The sequence below is a fragment of the Nanorana parkeri genome, unplaced genomic scaffold (genome assembly GCF_000935625.1).
Source record: "Nanorana parkeri isolate BGI_ZX_2015 unplaced genomic scaffold, ASM93562v1 scaffold953, whole genome shotgun sequence".
NCBI lineage: Eukaryota > Metazoa > Chordata > Amphibia > Anura > Dicroglossidae > Nanorana > Nanorana parkeri.
The window spans coordinates 302,462-320,334 of NW_017307221.1; the positions used below are offsets into that span (position 1 = coordinate 302,462).

General features: G+C 39.6%; 1 protein-coding gene across 3 annotated transcripts in view; it reads right to left on the reverse strand.

The window, feature by feature from the left end:
- The window catches only part of FGF14 (fibroblast growth factor 14), a 481,187-nt gene that overhangs the window by 141,739 nt on the left and 321,575 nt on the right, over nt 1-17,873 (reverse strand). For 2 of the 3 annotated variants that reach the window (XM_018566498.1, XM_018566499.1), the window contains exons 2-3: nt 5,869-5,979; nt 2,159-2,262 (exon numbers count right to left, since the gene is read on the reverse strand). In XM_018566498.1, the coding sequence (XP_018422000.1) occupies nt 2,159-2,262; nt 5,869-5,979 (215 nt within the window). The remainder of the gene's footprint in view (nt 1-2,158; nt 2,263-5,868; nt 5,980-17,873) is intronic. The other variant, XM_018566500.1, reaches the window with a different exon arrangement.

The following is a 17,873-nucleotide window of genomic DNA, read 5'->3' on the forward strand; positions in this document are numbered from 1 at the left end:
ATATATATATATATAGATATATTCCCTGCTTTTTAACCTAACAACTCACAACACATTTAAATGTCAGTTGTCGTCAGTTTTGTACAGAAATTGGTAGCTTTCAAAAAACAAACAAACTGTGCAGTGCCCCCTTCCCCTCCCTCGTGCACCGCAGGGGTAAATACTCACTAGCTCTAGAAGGTAGAGGAATAGGGTGTAATACTTACTTTATTTGCCACTCCAACAGGTCTGGTGCACTCCTCTTCTCTCTGACACTCTGGGTTGTGGGTGAGTTCTCGCATGCAATTGTGACTACCACCCAGAGCGCCTTAGAAAAGATACTGAAGTTAGGAAAAATTTATGATACCTTATTCCGCTACCCCTAAACTTAACAAGCCTTTAACCCTTGCAATGTGAGGGGGGGCGGGGCACTTCAACTGTGATTTTTGTTTAAATCCTGTGTTTCAGTCCCACTGGGGAGATTTGTTTTTACTTCCTGTCTTGTGGCTCAACAGAGAGAATCTTATTAAAGTTAAGAAAAGCCTCTCTTAGGTGAGTTCCTCTTTGCAATATGTCCCCTCTAGTACTGTTCTGGTGACAACTTTAAATATTGGATTTTCCTACACTTTCAGTCCTGGTGACAATGGTCTCCCGAACAAAAAGAGGGGTTGAATCTCCTGAGCAGGGGCACAAACGACAATAAAACCCGACAGAGGGCCTAACCATTCCCTTCTCTAGCCAAAACATAAAAATACATTTGAAGTATCTGATTCCACCAACAGTTGTATATTCATCCATGATTATTGTAAACAGTACAGTCATTTAAACTGGACCCATACTGAAATATAAAATTAAAGCTATGTTACATGATACATTTCACTAGAGAAATGTGTAGACTGCCATTGCTGACCTGCTCTGATAATGCTAGTTGTTTGACTGTTTCTGCTTTAATACTTTCTCATAGAACTGGAACATGTACAATCACAACACCAGATCTGCATACTGCTGGGTTCACACCTAGACGTATCGAATATGCGTTTCCGAGGGCTACCTGGCTGTATCCCAATGGATACATGCGGCAAATACGCCCCAAAGAAGCTCCTGTATTTCTTTGGGTGTTGGCCATTTTGTAGCGCGTTCATACGGCCTGAAATACGCCCAGGTGTGAACCATACCCGTATGAAACAATGGGATTTCGGTGTTTGAGCGTTTTGCAGAGCGTACAAACGCGCTACAAAACGCCCAGGTGTGAACCGGGCTTTGGTCAGTGGCTCAATTAAAAAAAAAAACAAGAAAACAGACAGTCAAGTCAGCATGACAGCCAGACAACTAGCATTTTTCATAGAAGGTCAGCAATGGCAGCCTATGTAGTCCTCTTAGAGATTGTTTACTTTAACTGTATTGCTGGAGTGTATAAATGTAGAGTAATAGAGGGGTTAAAAAATTCTCATGGATCCACCTTGTGCCAGCTATATGTCCAAAAGCTTAGAAATTTTGGTCTTATGATCTGTGCTGAAATGAGGATCATGGTTTCGTTAGCTCAGTGGTTGGCAAATGTACAGTATATGTAATAAAAAAAGACTGTCTGCTGATATACATCAGGAAATGATGGTCAGAGGCTGCAGAGATGCTACTAAAATAGTAACATAATGTAACATAGTGTAGAGCACTGCTAGTAACTATTTACATATCAGTGCTGCTGCTCCAACTACAGACTGCTGGGGTCAAAGGGCCACACATAAAAATTCCAAAGGGCAGCATGCGGCATCAGGCCACAGGTTGGGTACCAGGGCTCTAGCTGCTCATGTCCCTCAGCAAACATCATTTGACAATTAGCAATGAGAGGCACAGAAGGAGGCCAGAGCAACATTTTCTTCTCTTCCTCTTCCATTATATTTTATTTTTAATTCCCAGCAAAACTATTATTTTGTGCTTTGTTAGCATATTTTTGAGTTCTTTTTCCTTAAATATTGGAGTATATGTGTGCTTTATATAATACTGCCATTGAAAAATGACATAGCATAAGCCAATTACAAAAAAAGTAGTTTTCCCCTTTAAAGAACTTTTTTTTTCCTATTCAGTTTAAATACTGTCACCAAGCAGTTCAAAACACATGTTTGCAAAGGAATAACCTTTATATTCCCCCTCTTGGAATGCCATAAAATAAAAGAGTACTCACTGATGTGTACAGGTAACCTTCTCCATTCATTGCAATATATAACCCCGTTTTTACACCTTGGATTGCAACAACACGAAGACCCACTGGTATGAGGTTGAATAATGCTAGAAAAGAAAGCACACTTGGCTAAGTTATCCATTCTGGATTTATTCATGCATTGCATACAATTTTACAATAATAAAGCAATGCAAAGAAAACTGATATCACACAAACCGAGACATTTGCTAAGTAATGTTTTTATTTTGTTGTGTTGATTAAGTAGGTTTTTTTTTTTTTATCAATTTAGGTCACTGGTGATGTTTAAGTCTTGAACTGTTTAAATTGACAAAATATTATTTTTGAGTGGACTGACACTTAAGAATATGTAATGAGTAGAAAAGTGTCCATAATCATCAAAATGGACACAACTCTTATTACTTTGAGGGGAATTGAGAGGCCGGCTTGTCCTTGCCAAGTTTGCTGGACCCACTGTAGTTTTACAGCCTGGGTGATACTGAATACCTGTACAACTGCTGTGAGTGGATCTGTGTGATGGGATAGAGGGCAGGATCTGACATGAAAAGAAGATTTGCATCCATGGTGTAAACAACAGAGAGAAAATGCACAAGAATGTCAAGAATGTGAGCTGTAAAAGCACAAAGATGAGACAGACATAAAAGATAACAATGAAATGAAAGCCAAGACCAAAATAGAGGCTGGAAATGCTTACAATGCAGTTGGAGAACAAAAAACAAAAGGTGATCAAAAAAACACCTTTATAGTCATTCTACTCGTAAAAAAAAAAAAAAGATTACTGTCTACCTTTCCTAGTAGTAATAGCTGGATTTTTATTATACTTCCAAAAAAGACCTTCAGTCCACTAAATCACTTTTCTGCACCCCCCACCTCCCACCTCCCACCACCAACGCCAAGGGTTAGAAAGGCTGTTTTTTTATTTTTTATTTTGTTTGCCTAATTTATTTGCTCAGAACTGACCGCCCCCCCACCCCCATCATTTTCTCCTAGTGTCCCTGCTCCCGCAGCCCCTTGGGATATCCCCATCATATATCTCAGAAAGTTGTAGGAGTAGGGGCACACAGCATTTATTGCTTTCTGTGTCTCCATTGAGGAAATTCCCCAGCCCTTCCTGTCCTAGAGACATGACAGGAAGTGAAGATTTCCTGCAAATAATACATATTTCCTGCAAATGTGTCCTTACTGGGAGATTTTCCTTTACCTTTTGTCCAGTGACAATTGTCAAATTTCCTCTCACTTCCTATCCTATTGACTTTGGTTCCTGGAACAGGAAGTGAGGCTTAAAGTAGAACTAGAGAAAAAAAAAAGTTTTTGAAAACAGCACAATTGGAATAATTTGGTTTGAATATTTGGTATCCTATGTTCATAGTATTGCTTACTGTAGAAATGACAGCTTAATTCATGCTGGTGACGGATATTTTTGGCTATGGTACAGTGCAGTATAGTGTTGTTTACACTCCTCTTTCTCCATAAGTCCATTCACAAAAAGCCTTGTACTCTGTTCATGGCATGCAAAGCATTCTGGAAATGGACGAGGGAAGACACTGTTGTTTACTAGGCCCTCCCCTTTTGGCCAATCACATAGCGCCTTGCATTCAGTGAACAGAAAACAATACCTTTTGTGAATGGACGAGGGGAGAGAAAAGGGGAATGTAAACTGCACTATACTGCACTGTACTATAGCTAGAAATATCAGTCACAGTCCCGGAAGAAGTGCATTGTGACTAGCTTCCAGCATGAATGAGGGATCGTTGGTATGTAATCACTCAATTCTCGATCAAACAGCTGCTGTATCACACGTCGGCTCTAATTATGGGGATGAGTGTATTTTACTCTCCCCATAATTCTGCTTTAAGCAAAACTAACATTTTAAAAATCATCATACAAAAGCAGATTCTGTCTTTATCAAAAATATTCATATCATAAAAAAATCATGTTATCGTAGATATAAGCAGTGACAGAACACAAAAGATGCCATTGCACAATTGCAATACTTGAAATTCAACTACTGCCCAGGTACAAATTCATTCATTGTGCATAGATGGATGAAAATGAGAGTATGGTTTGTAGGTTCACAATAAGCAAATGGGGTCAGACAGCAATTCCCAACTTAGTGTAAATGACATCAAAAAGAAATGGTAAAGTCAGTCAGTGTCAGTCAGATAAGGAGGGTTACGTGCTTGGGGCATCAAACAAAGAATGTCACCCACTTTTTACTTGCCTTAGATGCAATTTACAGGTCTACATGAAGGCAGGAGGGTTCCCAGCTGTCCAACATCAAGTATGCATGGGCTTCTAAACCTCAGAGGCCCTTGTGTAGCTGCAAACTCTGCACAAACAGTATATCTGCCACTGGATATACAACTCATCTTTTTTAATATGACAAGAAGCTAAATGCAAGGTGACACAGCGTAATGCAATTAATCAGCATTCATGTTTGATTTTAATTGACATGCTCATAAACATTAAATTACAGTCTCTTGGCTGCCCATCTTCATAGATCATAGTTGTAATGACAACTACTCTTGCCCCGGGCACATTGGTTAGAATTGCTATTTTCCTCCCAATAAGGCATGACTGGGGATGTCTGCGGTGTGTACCACTCCATATGCCGATTACAGTTGGCTGATCCAATTGTACATATTTAAGTATACATTGGTTGGCACAGATCCCTGAGGGTGGGCAAACTGTGCCTGCATTTCCAACTGGCCTGTATCTGTGGCCAGCTTTGCTGCTCTAAATGGATTAAAAGTTATATTGAATTGTTTAATGCCTATATAACTAAATGTGCCTTTGTACTGCTTCATTTAATAACTTTGCCCACTATTATTTATTCACCAAATGCAAATAATGTTTAAGGTTTTAGATTACAACGCAGATTATGTTTTATTTACTAAATGCAACATATATACAGTAAGTATAAAACAGTATTAAAATAACGGTTTTATAATTACTGCAAGCATCATTTTAAGAAAAAGCGCTTCTACACAACACACCATTTGTTATGGTACATAGGTACATTAATTTTCTTTTTACTATTGTAATACTGAATTCACAATAGCTACATGAACAGAAAGAAAGGCATTTCATGTGCGAGAGGCATCACAGAGCTTCTCCACTTTTTCAATAAAGTAAAAAACCATATGGTAATATGACCTGAGATCAATATATTTCTGAGTATAGAAATGCACAATATTGTTTAAAAAATAACAAAAAAAAACATCCCAGCATAATGTCAGAACTGTTCAAACCCATCTAAAAGGCTGATTAGCAGGGCAGCCCTGCAGTGGTAGTTCCCTGCAGGTGTGCTCATGAAAGTGAAAATCCCTGTAAGTAAAAGCTACTGCAGAAGTAATTTTTTCCTATAGCAATCAATCATAGTCGTTTTATATTTGTAGTGCAGACAAACATCTGCATGCCTCCAAACAAAGACGTTTCCCAATTTCTTCCTTAAAGTACAGAACCCTGTCAAAAAAGCGAGTGCAAACAATATTATTTGCATATAGAGTTTAAAGAAGACATCTGGCTGGCTTCCTGAACAGTACTTTCTTCTTTACACTAGCTTTAACAAATGGACCTTATTTTAGCCAGAGAATAGTGTTAATTGCCAAACAAAAGCCTGATGAAGAAAACAGAGGACCAACAGCATACACAGTATCAACAACAGTCAAAGATGAGATAAGAAGGGTACTCACTAGAGTTGCTGCTGTCATCCTTGGTTCCATCGAGAGTTCCATCTGGATGCATTTGCAAGTAGTATCCTTGCCTGCAATATAACCTGGTCACTATGCCCTTGAGCTGGGGATCTGAAATACAGACATAGTGTGACATTAGTCTTAAAAAATTCCCATCAATGAATTGTTTCTCTCTTATTTGTGCCCTAAAATGCACTGGCAAATTCATATTCTCCATGACTGATAGTTTCAACAAATGAAACTAAAGACAAATTCACTAAACTTCATCATTCCAGTCCTGTGACCTTTTCAAACTCTTTAACCTTTTCAGAAAAGGTGTGGCGACCTAAACAAGACCGGACTAGATGAGGAGTATATACAAAAGTCCAGATGACTCTTAAAAAATGCTCATTTTAATCATTCCTTTTCTCAGTTTTGTGAAATATATATATTCTTTTTGTGATTTGCTAAAAATGAGGGTTTTACACAGTAATTGATAACTTGTGGATACAGGATGAATTTGGTATGTACCAAGTATTTCTTGATGCAATATTAAGGGTACATCCTACAGATGAACAAGTAGATTTCAAAAATGCTCAGTGGTTTTAAATAGGGATGTTTAGATACCAAGTACCGTACTCGGTACAAGTACAAGTACAGATACTTTTCCAGCTAGACTAAAGAATAATTTAAAAGTTATGAGGCAGTTGTCATTTTTAAGAAGCATACAGAGCTCCTAGGATTTGTGCATTCCTGTTTTAATGTATGATTTTTTTAATTAAATGAATATTAGGGATGCACCAATACAATTTTTTCAAGTACAACTACAAGTACTGATACTTTTCCAAGTACTCACAGATACAAGTACTGATATATTTTTGTTTAGTGTAATGTGACAGTTTTTCTAAAACAATACAGACTAATGATTTCAGAACAGTGGTGGAGTGCCAGAGCCAGGTCCCAGCTGCAACCGCTGCAACCCTGGTGTTTGTCGTGAAAATGCCAAGTATCGGCACTGGTATCTGAACATCCCTAGTTTTAAATAACCAAACTAGTGCTATTACATAATATGTCTTTATAGTAAAGACACCTCTCTTTCCTATCCACCTGTGGGGAACAGATTAGGTTGGAACCAAGGATGTCTGCATAGTGCAAACACATACATACTCAGCAAGTTACAGCATGCATGTTTAAGCAACAATTGTCCAACAGTCAAACCTTCAAATGGCAATGGGCACATTTAAGGAACATGCCCAACAAAATTCCCAAGGATTCTAAAATCGTGCTTTTAACATTTAAAAAAAAAACTTTCCAGGCTATATAAATTGTTGCAGTTCATCATAAAAAAAAGTGTCTGAGAAGTCTTTGATGAAAGCAGGTATAGTCAGACACAGAGAATGCATATTCCTTGTTGCCCAATGAAGCCAAGTATGTTTCATTTCAATAAAAGTGATATTACTGTCCCAAATTTCATATACGATTCATAAGCCAAAGAATAGTTGCTTTCATCTCAGGCATCGTAGAGGTTTTTTTTTCACTAAGTGTCAAATTAAATGCAATGTAGTTCTTGTACAGTTTTGCTTGTTTTTTATTGTTTAAGTCATACACATATACAAAAACTAAACACTCTACAAATAATATCAAACACAAACACCAACATTTTTGGGATGACAAATTTAAAACTATGACAAAGAGTTGTAAACTGACATGGATTATGGAGCCATGGACCTATTTACTATAAGTCAGACACAGAGGAGCAATTTATTCACATAAACATACAAACATACAGTATAAATAACTAAACAAAAACATGCATAGCTATAGTGGTGTATAGCAAATTGTGTCCTTTTAGGAACACCAAATACCCTCCATTGGTCAAGTAAAATAGTGTTATGCTGAATTGAGGATATTATATAGACACCACAGCCCACCTCATTAAATATGAAAGACACTAAGGGGTCTATTCACTCGGCTGCCGAGGGCAGCCGAGTGAATGACCGATCTGAATAATGACTCTAAAGATGACTCTAAAAGATGAAAATATGTTCAGTTCAAATACACCCAAGCTTTGTCCTTCCAGTGAAGAAAGCTTGAATATCTTTTCTTTTCTATTAAAGTGTATCTATACTAAAAATAAAAATAAAAAAAAGTAATATATTGCAGTTTACCAGTACTTGAAAGTGGTGGATGCATTTACATAGTTACATAGTATTTGAGGTCGAATAAAGACACATGTCCATCAAGTCCAACCTATTGTGTGTGTGTGTGTGTAAAGATCCCCGAGTCATCTCGTTTTTAGGAGTACTTGACTTAATTTTGTTATTATTTATTGCTATCGGATTTACTATATTCACTGCTTTTGCACTAATGACTGGAGTGAGCCCACTAATTACCCCTTTAATAATTTCCTCTTTATTATTTGAATTTATTGTAGGGTTTTTATAACTTAAATTTAGTATTTTTATTCCCCTTTCAGGCTCTTTTCCTTTATTTCCCCCTGGTAATACTGCGAATAACACACTTCCTGTCCCTGGGTGGGTATGCTCACTTTGTCCGCTGCATGTTTTGAGAGGAGCCATGGTTGTCACCTAGTGTGGACTTCAAACATATCTGCCTTTGCTTGTCCCCATTACATGATGATTGGAGACATTAGTAGTTTAAAGAAAGAAGGTAACATCGTTTTTTTTTCCGTTCAACTCACAGCAAGGGACAAGGACTCATTTATAGCAAACTCAAGGGCATTCCCATTCATGTCACCAGACAATTCCACAACCTCTTTGAAGGGGTGGAACTTTATACTAAAGGGTAGGGCTTTATATGGATATGTGTGGATTTTTTTTTCATAAGAGACAAATGCAGATACTTCAAAAGCCTTGTAAAGGAAATTGATATATATGACGTTATTTGACATGCACTATTGTGTTATGTTGGCTTCCACCTAACACCAATAGGAGGTTAAGTGTCAGCAGAAAATCATCATACATTTTCAAAGCTGAAGCTCTGTCTAGAGTTTTTCTCTGCTCACAAGACCTTCACCTGGGACTGAGGACTTGTGTTGATGACCTTATAAGGTGCGTTCAGCTTGCATTTAAGATCACTTTAAGTTGGTTATGATATTAAAGGAGAATTATGAGGTGAGTGATTTTCACTCAGCCTCATAATATGAGCCGACCTGTGACAATGAAACTGTCACAGGTCGGCTCAGTAGATCGGGCAGTGAGCGAACACATACCGTCATTCTCTCACTTCTCGATCTATCCGTGCAGAGAGCCATGACTGCCACTCACGGCTTCCTGCAGGTTCCCCCCCCCCTCCCCTGTCCGATCCTCCAGCACTGACTGGCGAAACTGACGGGGAGGGGACAGCTGGCTCTGTCTCTAGATAGGCAGAGCCAGCTGTCACTCACGCAGCTGGGTGGATCCAGACAGCATTGTCGGGATCCGTTCCGGCTGCGGCGCCTCAGTATACCGCTAGCTGTAGCTCGTGGTATACAGAGCTTTGGGTGACCGGAGGATGCTAGTTTGTGTCCTCCCGTTACCCTTAGGAGAACTATGGGGAAAAGCACTGACCCCATGGTTCTCCTTTAAGCCTTCATTGACAGGTGAATATGATCTGCGGTTGACCACCATCTGACCTCCTAAGCTACATCAACCTGCTTCAAGCTGCTTTTGCTTTTCCATTGAATTGTAAGGGGAGAGAAGTGGTTGTGACATGAACAACTGCCAATCAACATAGGCCCTTACTCCATCCAGTTTAGTGATAGCCCATACCACATAGATAAATTCTTCTAAGTGATTCAGTGCCCCATGAAAAGATGCTTTGCAAGAAATGTAAGCTGTTGATTACAAAAGGAATGAAAAATTAGCATTACAAAATAATGAGTGCCTTCTGTTAAAATAAGTAATAACATGCTAAAAACATGGATGGTCTCTGCTTTTCTATAAAATAATCACCAAGCAGCTGCCACTAATCATGAAGTAGCCGCTTGTTCCTATCCAGATAAACACATTGGAGGGAAAAGCAGGTCCGAATGCCATCTGGCATTTGTATGCAGGATGAGACGCTTTATCCGGTGACTACCCAATTTAAATTAAAGTTGTAAAGTACAAAATCAAGAGGAATTTCTGCCTAGGTTTTTAATGGCTTGATTCATTTAAGATGACTAAGCTAATAACTTTTGTAGCTATGCCTTTTCCAAGAATTGCATTCATTAGAAACGGCTATAACATTGTTTCCACCAAAAATCACAAATGGTAACACTGCCTTTCACATATAGATATTTATAACTGCAGCAAGAAAGTTTAGATAACAGGCTGTGTTTACTAAAATAGAGAAGTTATTTTATTTCATGATCATTTTCTCCTAAAATTTTCAAATGACCAGTATCTTTGTAATGACCAATATATTTGTAATGGCCAGTATCTTTGTAATGACCAATATCTTTGTAATAACCAGTATCTTTTGTGAATGCAGCCCTGTGATTTTAAACGGACATGCTTTTTACACACGAATTAACAGGAAACATACACAATATAAAAGAGTGACGATTTCGCTCAAAACAATCAGGTCTGGTTCCAATTTCTATTGTCCATTGTGTTTGGTCAAATTAAGGGGTGGTAAGGGACCCTGAAAAGGTAAAAGGTAAACTGATGGAGCCAACACACAATAGCTCATACAAAGCATGCACCAATCTGTCACATAACATTAATGATGAGATGCACTGGAACCAATGGACTGCAGACTATATGTTATGTATTATATATTATCTATGTGTTATGTGCTGCTGTATCATTTATGCTATCATTTTCTTCAAGTCATTTTATGTTTCATTTATTTTGTTCTATTTTCTTGTGATAGTAATGGCATCACTTGCAAAGGCTCAAGCTTCTGTGCCTTTTATGTTGCCACCTAGCTTGTGTATTGCCTCGCAACTATAAGATACATTGCAGCACCATGTTTACTGCAGCCTAAATTGATTCGTATGCATGTATTTCCTACTGTGACCATGAAGTGGACTGCTTGACACATTGTCAGTTCTTTCAGTGTTTGTCTTTAATACTTTGTATTTATTTATCGGCACATCTACTGTGTGTGTTATCATTAAAGTAGTAATAAACCCTCAGTTATGATTTAATGTATCAGAAAAATGCACACCACAGCGCTCAGCAGACTCCCAATGATATTTTCCACCAACAATCGTTTGCAGGCTGCCGTCATCAGAAGGCCACTGGGAAGTATTCCTCACAAAACATGCAAAACAAACAAACAGACAGCGCTTTGTCCTTGTGTAATACAGTTTATTTAATGTATCCTTCTAGATCCATGTGTTTTTTTCCTCATCTTGCTCTGAAATATATTTTCTACCTTTTTTGAGAAGACCGCTACTGTTTCTGAAGCTTCCCCAAACTCCCCGATATGGAACGTGCACCATTATGTCACACATGCAAAGGCTGACTAGGGAACCAGCTGTCTTTCTAACAGCTTGTGGGTGTGCAGCGCTGTCGTCCACAGACAAGCCTATATGTGTCCATGCTAGATCATTGCATACGCAGCCTAGTCCCTGGAGCGTGCACATAACGGTGGCTCCAGGGAGATCCTGGAAGACTAAAAAGCCACCCTATAGGTGCATCTGCACGCAGAAAGACCTCTGTGTGCCCATTTTTCAGAAATGAGGACATTAACGGTAAAAAGAAACAGTAATTAGTTATGTATGTAAATGATGCTCTTGCATTTTATATAAAAGTACCTAAATAACACAATTTTTAACAATTTAAACTGAACCAACAGAAATAATTTTTGTGATCAGAAAAGTACCATATTTTATAAAGGCATTAATTTGTAAAAATTTGTATAAATTAGAAAAAAAATTAAATGCATTACTTTCATGACCGGAGTGACGTATACTGCTTGATGTAAATGATAGATCTCCTTTAAGAGGCTGTTTTCATGCCAGTGTATATGTTTGTGTAACACATGTGATTGTAAAGGTCTTCTCTATATGAAGAGTGCTGGTTCCATGAGTGTGAGTGGCTACTATAATAAATCTATAGTTCTGAATTGTCTATTGTTAAAGTAATGGACTGGGGTACAGGGGAGGCAGGTGAGGCAGAGCCTCACCTTGAATTATGGAGGAAAAGGCTGTCAGCTTCATGTGTCAGCTTCGGCATCTAACAGGTTACACAGCAGGGAAATCCTCCCCGCAGGGTAACCTGTCATGGACGGAGCGCCTCAGCGGTGAGGAGCAAGTGAGGGACAGGGAGGCTCCTCCCTGTCTCCTCCCTTCCTCCTTTGCACTAGCTTGAATTTTAAAAACAGAATTCTGACATTCAAACTCTGAATTCTGACTTTCTAACTCAGAATTCCGCCTTCTTAACACAGAATTCTGACTTTTAAACACAGAATTATGTTTGTTTTTTTTATTTTAACATGGCCCCAGGGCACTTCTTTAATTTTCTACCATACAATGCAATAAAAAAAAAAATCACCAATCCATTGCTGGTATACCTGAAGACATCCCATATACAAGTCATCCCTGTGTGTCTGGCTATTTGATTTACAAGCACACTTGGGAAACACAAACATGGATTGCATACTCATGCACAGACTGTTTTAAAAGAGAATTGTTCCATTATGAAATCATGACCAGGATATCTCATTTACAGTTCATTCTTTAACCAGTTGACATCCGCGGTGTTAAACCCCCTTCCCATCCAGGCCATTTTTCAGTATTCAGCGCTGCGGTACTTTAACTGACATTTATTCCGTCATGCAGCGCTGTACTGAAATGAATTTTATACCCTTTTTTGGGGACAGATAGAGCTTTCTTTTGGTGGTATTTATTCACCACTGGGGGTTTTATTTTTTTACTATATTAAGGAAAAATTACCGGAATTTAAAAAAAAAAACAGTTTCCCCTATATTAAATGATAAAACATTTATTATTACCCAATTTTTTGGTAAAATATAAAAGATGGGGTCACGTCGGGTAAAAAGACACTAAACATGTCAAGCCTTAAAATTGCGTGCGCGCGCGAAACCTCAAAAAACGATAATACCCAAAATTGGCCCTAGGCGACGCTTTAAAAGCTGTTACCGCTCATCAGTTTAGTGTTATCAGTGATTGATGGCCCTAAAATGATTGCTCTCACTGCGACGTTCGCGGCGATATGTAACATGTGTAGCGCAATTGTAATTTTTGCGCGCTGGGGCACCGGACGCGTATTTACGTTTATAGGCGCGTAAACGTGGGGGTGGGGGAGTTAAACATTTTGGGGGGGTTTTTTCCCCTTTTTTTATATGTGGCTTTTATTTTATTTTATTTTTTTATGTGTTACTTTTCTTTTTTTTTATTTATATTTTTTTTTTGCACTTATTGTTATTGCTATTATATAGGGGGATAACAACCCCCTATATAATAGCAAAGGCACACTGACAGGTCCTCTTTATGGAGATATTAGGGGTCTCTAGGACCCCTAATATCACCTATGGACCCCAAAAGAAGCTGATAAAGCAGAGATCTGATTTATCAGCTTCTTCTCTGGAGACGGCAACCCGCAGATGCTGCAGTGCCGTCCGTCCGTTTTTTTACTACGGGCGGACGGCAAGAGGTTAAAAGTATCATCATCCTAATTTTTAGCTCTGTATGTAAAAATAATCGCAGTAGACATAGGTTTTTAGTGTTACAGTGCCTTTGTCATAGAATAGTAATTCTTGCTAAGCGTCCTAAACAGATTTGACTGAGATTCTTAATTAAACCGCATATCAGTCAGATCAGCTGTTAAAATGCCACTTTTAATAGCAATCCGAGGGAAAATCAGTTGTTTCTTGGCATAAAACCCTAAACAAAAAAAAACTCTTTAATTCACTTAAATGTAAGCAAAGCTTCTCTACAGCATAGCTGTAGCTTGTGTAATCATGCAAATTACAGTTATTGAGAACACATACAATCCACCTCTTCCCTATACTTACAGACTTACTTCCTTTGCAAATGCTATTTAGTTTGCAAGTCTCGGCAAGAAGGGTCAAGAAAGTGACCCATGTTTAGTCCACTATTGTTAAGGGAAAAAGAAAGAAAGAACGGAGATGACTATGAGGTTGATTAAACAGAGGTGCCACAAGATTGAAAAAGCTAAGTGACAGATCGCACTTGTCTTGCTGTTTAAAGGCACGACCATAATTTATCTCTTTTACATAAAAGTTTCTAAGCTACAACTTTAACTAGTATTTTTTTCCATTTGTCTCTGGTTTTTCCTTTTTTTCTGCCTTGCATTATTGTTTATCTGCTCAGATAAAGTCTATCACTTGTTATTTTTGATAGAATAGGGAAGGATTAGACCCTCTGTTGAGTTTTATTGCTCAATAAAACTCAACAGAGGGTGTTCACCCCTCTATTTCTACTGATGATCCTTGTCACCAAGAAAGAAAGTAACGGGAAATGCAAAATGTGAGTTGACCCCCGAACAAGAGATGAGAGGAAATCTTCCAAAGGGGGCACCTGTGTCCCAATGGTACACAGATCCCCCCCCAAAGTAAACAGGGCTACCCAATCCCTACCATAGTGTGACCGCAGTGATGATGCCTGCTCAGACATATACACCCACCATGAATGACAAGCTGCATAGTGCAGAACCGAGCACTGGATGATGTGTCAGATTTATTGCGTTGATCCTCTTCTGAAATTCTTATATCTTTGCGTTATTTCTCCATTTGCAGAGGCACATATAACTTGTGTATGCATCTATAATAAGCATAGGTTTATTTAATCAGTATGCAGTTACCACTTGACCCATTTTACTTTCTATAATCAAGTGATGATTTTATGAAATTAGGGTCTCTAGAGTTCTTAATTAGGTGACTGTAATCACACAACAGAGTTATGATTATTGGTACTTTCTATCCCCAACCAAAAAATGAAAAAACAAGAAAGCAAATGACTGCAGCAAGTGTGAAGAATTTGGGAGGATTGTAGAGATGCTGCTGAGGATGAAGTGCAGGCCGTCATTTTGTGTTCAATGTACACAAATATAAACCTCAACTGTGTGTTGCCATTTAAACAACTTGTGCCCTCAGGGCACCCATTCAGCCTTCTGAAAAGGTTTTAAAAAATAGCTTATACCTTTGAGCATATCTTGCTGTTTAACTCATTCTACTCAACTAGTTTTCCACAGGCAGTCTGCAGGTGAGTGCTGAAAGTCAGATCAAGCACGAGACCAGTGAGCTCAGAATGTAGATTTGACATCATGTACAATGCAGAAATAAATAAAACAATATATATATATATATATATATACATATATATATATATATACACACACACACACTATATTGCCAAAAGTATTGGGACACCTGCCTTTACACGCACATAAACTTCAATGGCATCCCTGTCTTAGTCCGTAGGGTTCAATATTAAGTTGGCCCACCATTTGCAGCTATAACAGCTTCAACTCTTCTGGGAAGGCTGTCCAGATGTTTTAGGAGTGTGTCTATGGGAATGTTGGACCATTTGTGAGGTCAGGTACTGATGTTGGAGGAGAAGGCCTGGCTCGCAGTCTCCGCTCTAATTCATTCTAAAGTTGTTCTATTGGGTTGAGGTCAGGACTCTGCGCAGGCCAGTCAAGTTCCTCCACCCCAAACTTGCTCATCCATGTCTTTATGGTTCTTGGTTTGTGCACTGGTGCGCAGTCATGTTGGAACAGAAAGGGGCCATCCCCAAACTGTTACCACAAAGTTGGGAGCATGAAATTGTCCAAAATGTCTTGGTATGCTGGTGCCTTAAGAGTTCCCTTCACTTGAACTAAGGGGCCAAGCCTAACCCCTGAAAATCAACCCCAAACCATAATCCCCCCTCCATCAAACTTTACACTTGGCAGAATGCAGTCAGGCAAGTACTATTCTCCTGGCAAACGCCAAACCCAGACACGTTAATTGGATTGCCAGACGGAGAAGCGTGATTCGTCACTCCAGAGAACACTTCTCCACTTCTCTAGACTCCAGTGGCGGCGTGCTTTACACCACTGCATCCGGCCCCTTGCATTGCACTTGATGATGTAAGGCTTGGATGCAGCTGCTCAGCCATGTAAACCCATTCCATGAAGCACTCTACGCACTGTTGTTGTGCCAATCTTAGGGCCACGTGAGGTTTGGTAGCTATTGACTGCAGACAGTTGGCGACTTCTGTGCTTCAGCATTCGCTGACCACGCTCTATCATTTTACTTGACCTACCAGTTCATGGCTGAGTTGCTTTTGTTCCCAGTTGCTTCCACATTGTTATAATACCATTAACAGTCGACCGTGCAATATTTAGTAGCAAGGAAATGTCAAGGATGGACTTATTGCACAGGTGGCAAACTATCACGGTACCATGCTAGGATTCACTGAGCTCCTGAGAGCGACTGTCACGATCTGGGATCAGGCTCGGAGTCCAGTAGCTGAAACAGCAGGCTAATTCATGGTATTACAGGCCGGGTTCGGTACACAAGCAGACGGTATAGTGCAGGAGCAGGCAGAAGCGTAGTCAGCAAACAAGCCGAGGTCAGTAGCCAAAGGTATCAGGTAGGAAGCATCAGACGATGAGAGTAGTCGGTGAATCAGCAGCCAAAGGTCGGTACATGGGTAGCAGTATGAGTAGATTGTAGCACAGGGGGAGCAGAAAGCAAGATAATGGCAGGAGCACAATAATCTGGCAAACAGGAAGTGCAGAGGCATGGCTTAAATAGGAAGTTCAAGGGAGGAGCAAGAAGTTCAGAGTTCAGCAGACACTAGGTTTAACTGAGGATTACACAGGAGATCAGGCAAGGAGATATCTAAGGTTGCTCAACAGGTAGAACCACTGCCAGCTACAGCAGAGGCCCTGGGTTCAGATCCGGTTCCTGACAGCATCCCATTTATTCACAAATGTTTGTAGAAGCAGTCTGCATTCCTTGGTGCTTGATTTTATACATCTGTGGCCATGGAGGTGATTGGAGCACCTGAATCCAATGATTTGGAGGGTTGTCCCAATACATTTGCCAATATATATATATATTGTTAAGGAAACCTCCTTTTGTGTCAGAGAAGCAAGGCACTAAATGGGACATGCTTGTGTTTGGTGGATCTCTTTAAGGGACCTATTCACACCATTGTGCTGCAGTAATACACGTTTTATAGTATGCATTGGTGCACTGCAGTGGGCATCACCCTAGTGCACCATTTTAACGTGCCCAAATGCTGCAGGAGAAATCTTTGCTCTGTTGCGGTACGTTAGGCAGCCATATATGAATGGGCTGCTTTAATGCAATGCAATTTAACACAGGTAATAATCGCATTAACATGTGTTAAACGCCTCACAAAGTACCACCCTGGTGTAAATGACCTTAAAGAAAACCCAGAGAGAAATATAGTGGCTGCTATTTCTGATCTATTTCAAAAACTGATAACTGGCTGGCTGTGTCCAGCATCTACCTTTTGAGTCACTTACCTGAAAATAGTAAGCCCCTTTCACACTCTGGGAGCCTCCCACTCCCGGCCGCCAAGGAGAGAAGCACTGATGTGTCTTTTTTTCTTTATTCTGACACGAGTGATGTTAGAATAGAAAAAAAAAATAAGAATTTTCCCATTGAAAAGCATTGGGACATTACTATTGGCTATTTCAATTTGCAATAGTCAATAGTAAACAAGCATTGTACCCGCCCTCTTCTGATGGACCTGATGGGGAACTGCAGCAGAGGGCGGGTACAATGCTAGTTTACTATTGGCTATTGCATATTGAAATAGCCAATAGTAATGTCCCAATGCTTTTCAATGGGAAAATGATTATTATTATTTTTTTTCTATTCTGACATCGCTCGTGTCAGAAAAAAAGACACAGCTGTGTTTCTCTCCTTGGCGGCTGGGAGCGGGAGATTCCCGAGCCGCCAGGGAGAGTTAGCTGTTTGGAGATCAGTGTCCCTGGTTAGCAGGTAACCAGGGACGCTGATCTCTCTGAAAGTGGCCGGCGCCAGCCGTAAGATCATGGCTGGCTCCGCCCAGCTGTCAGAAGCAGGCTGTC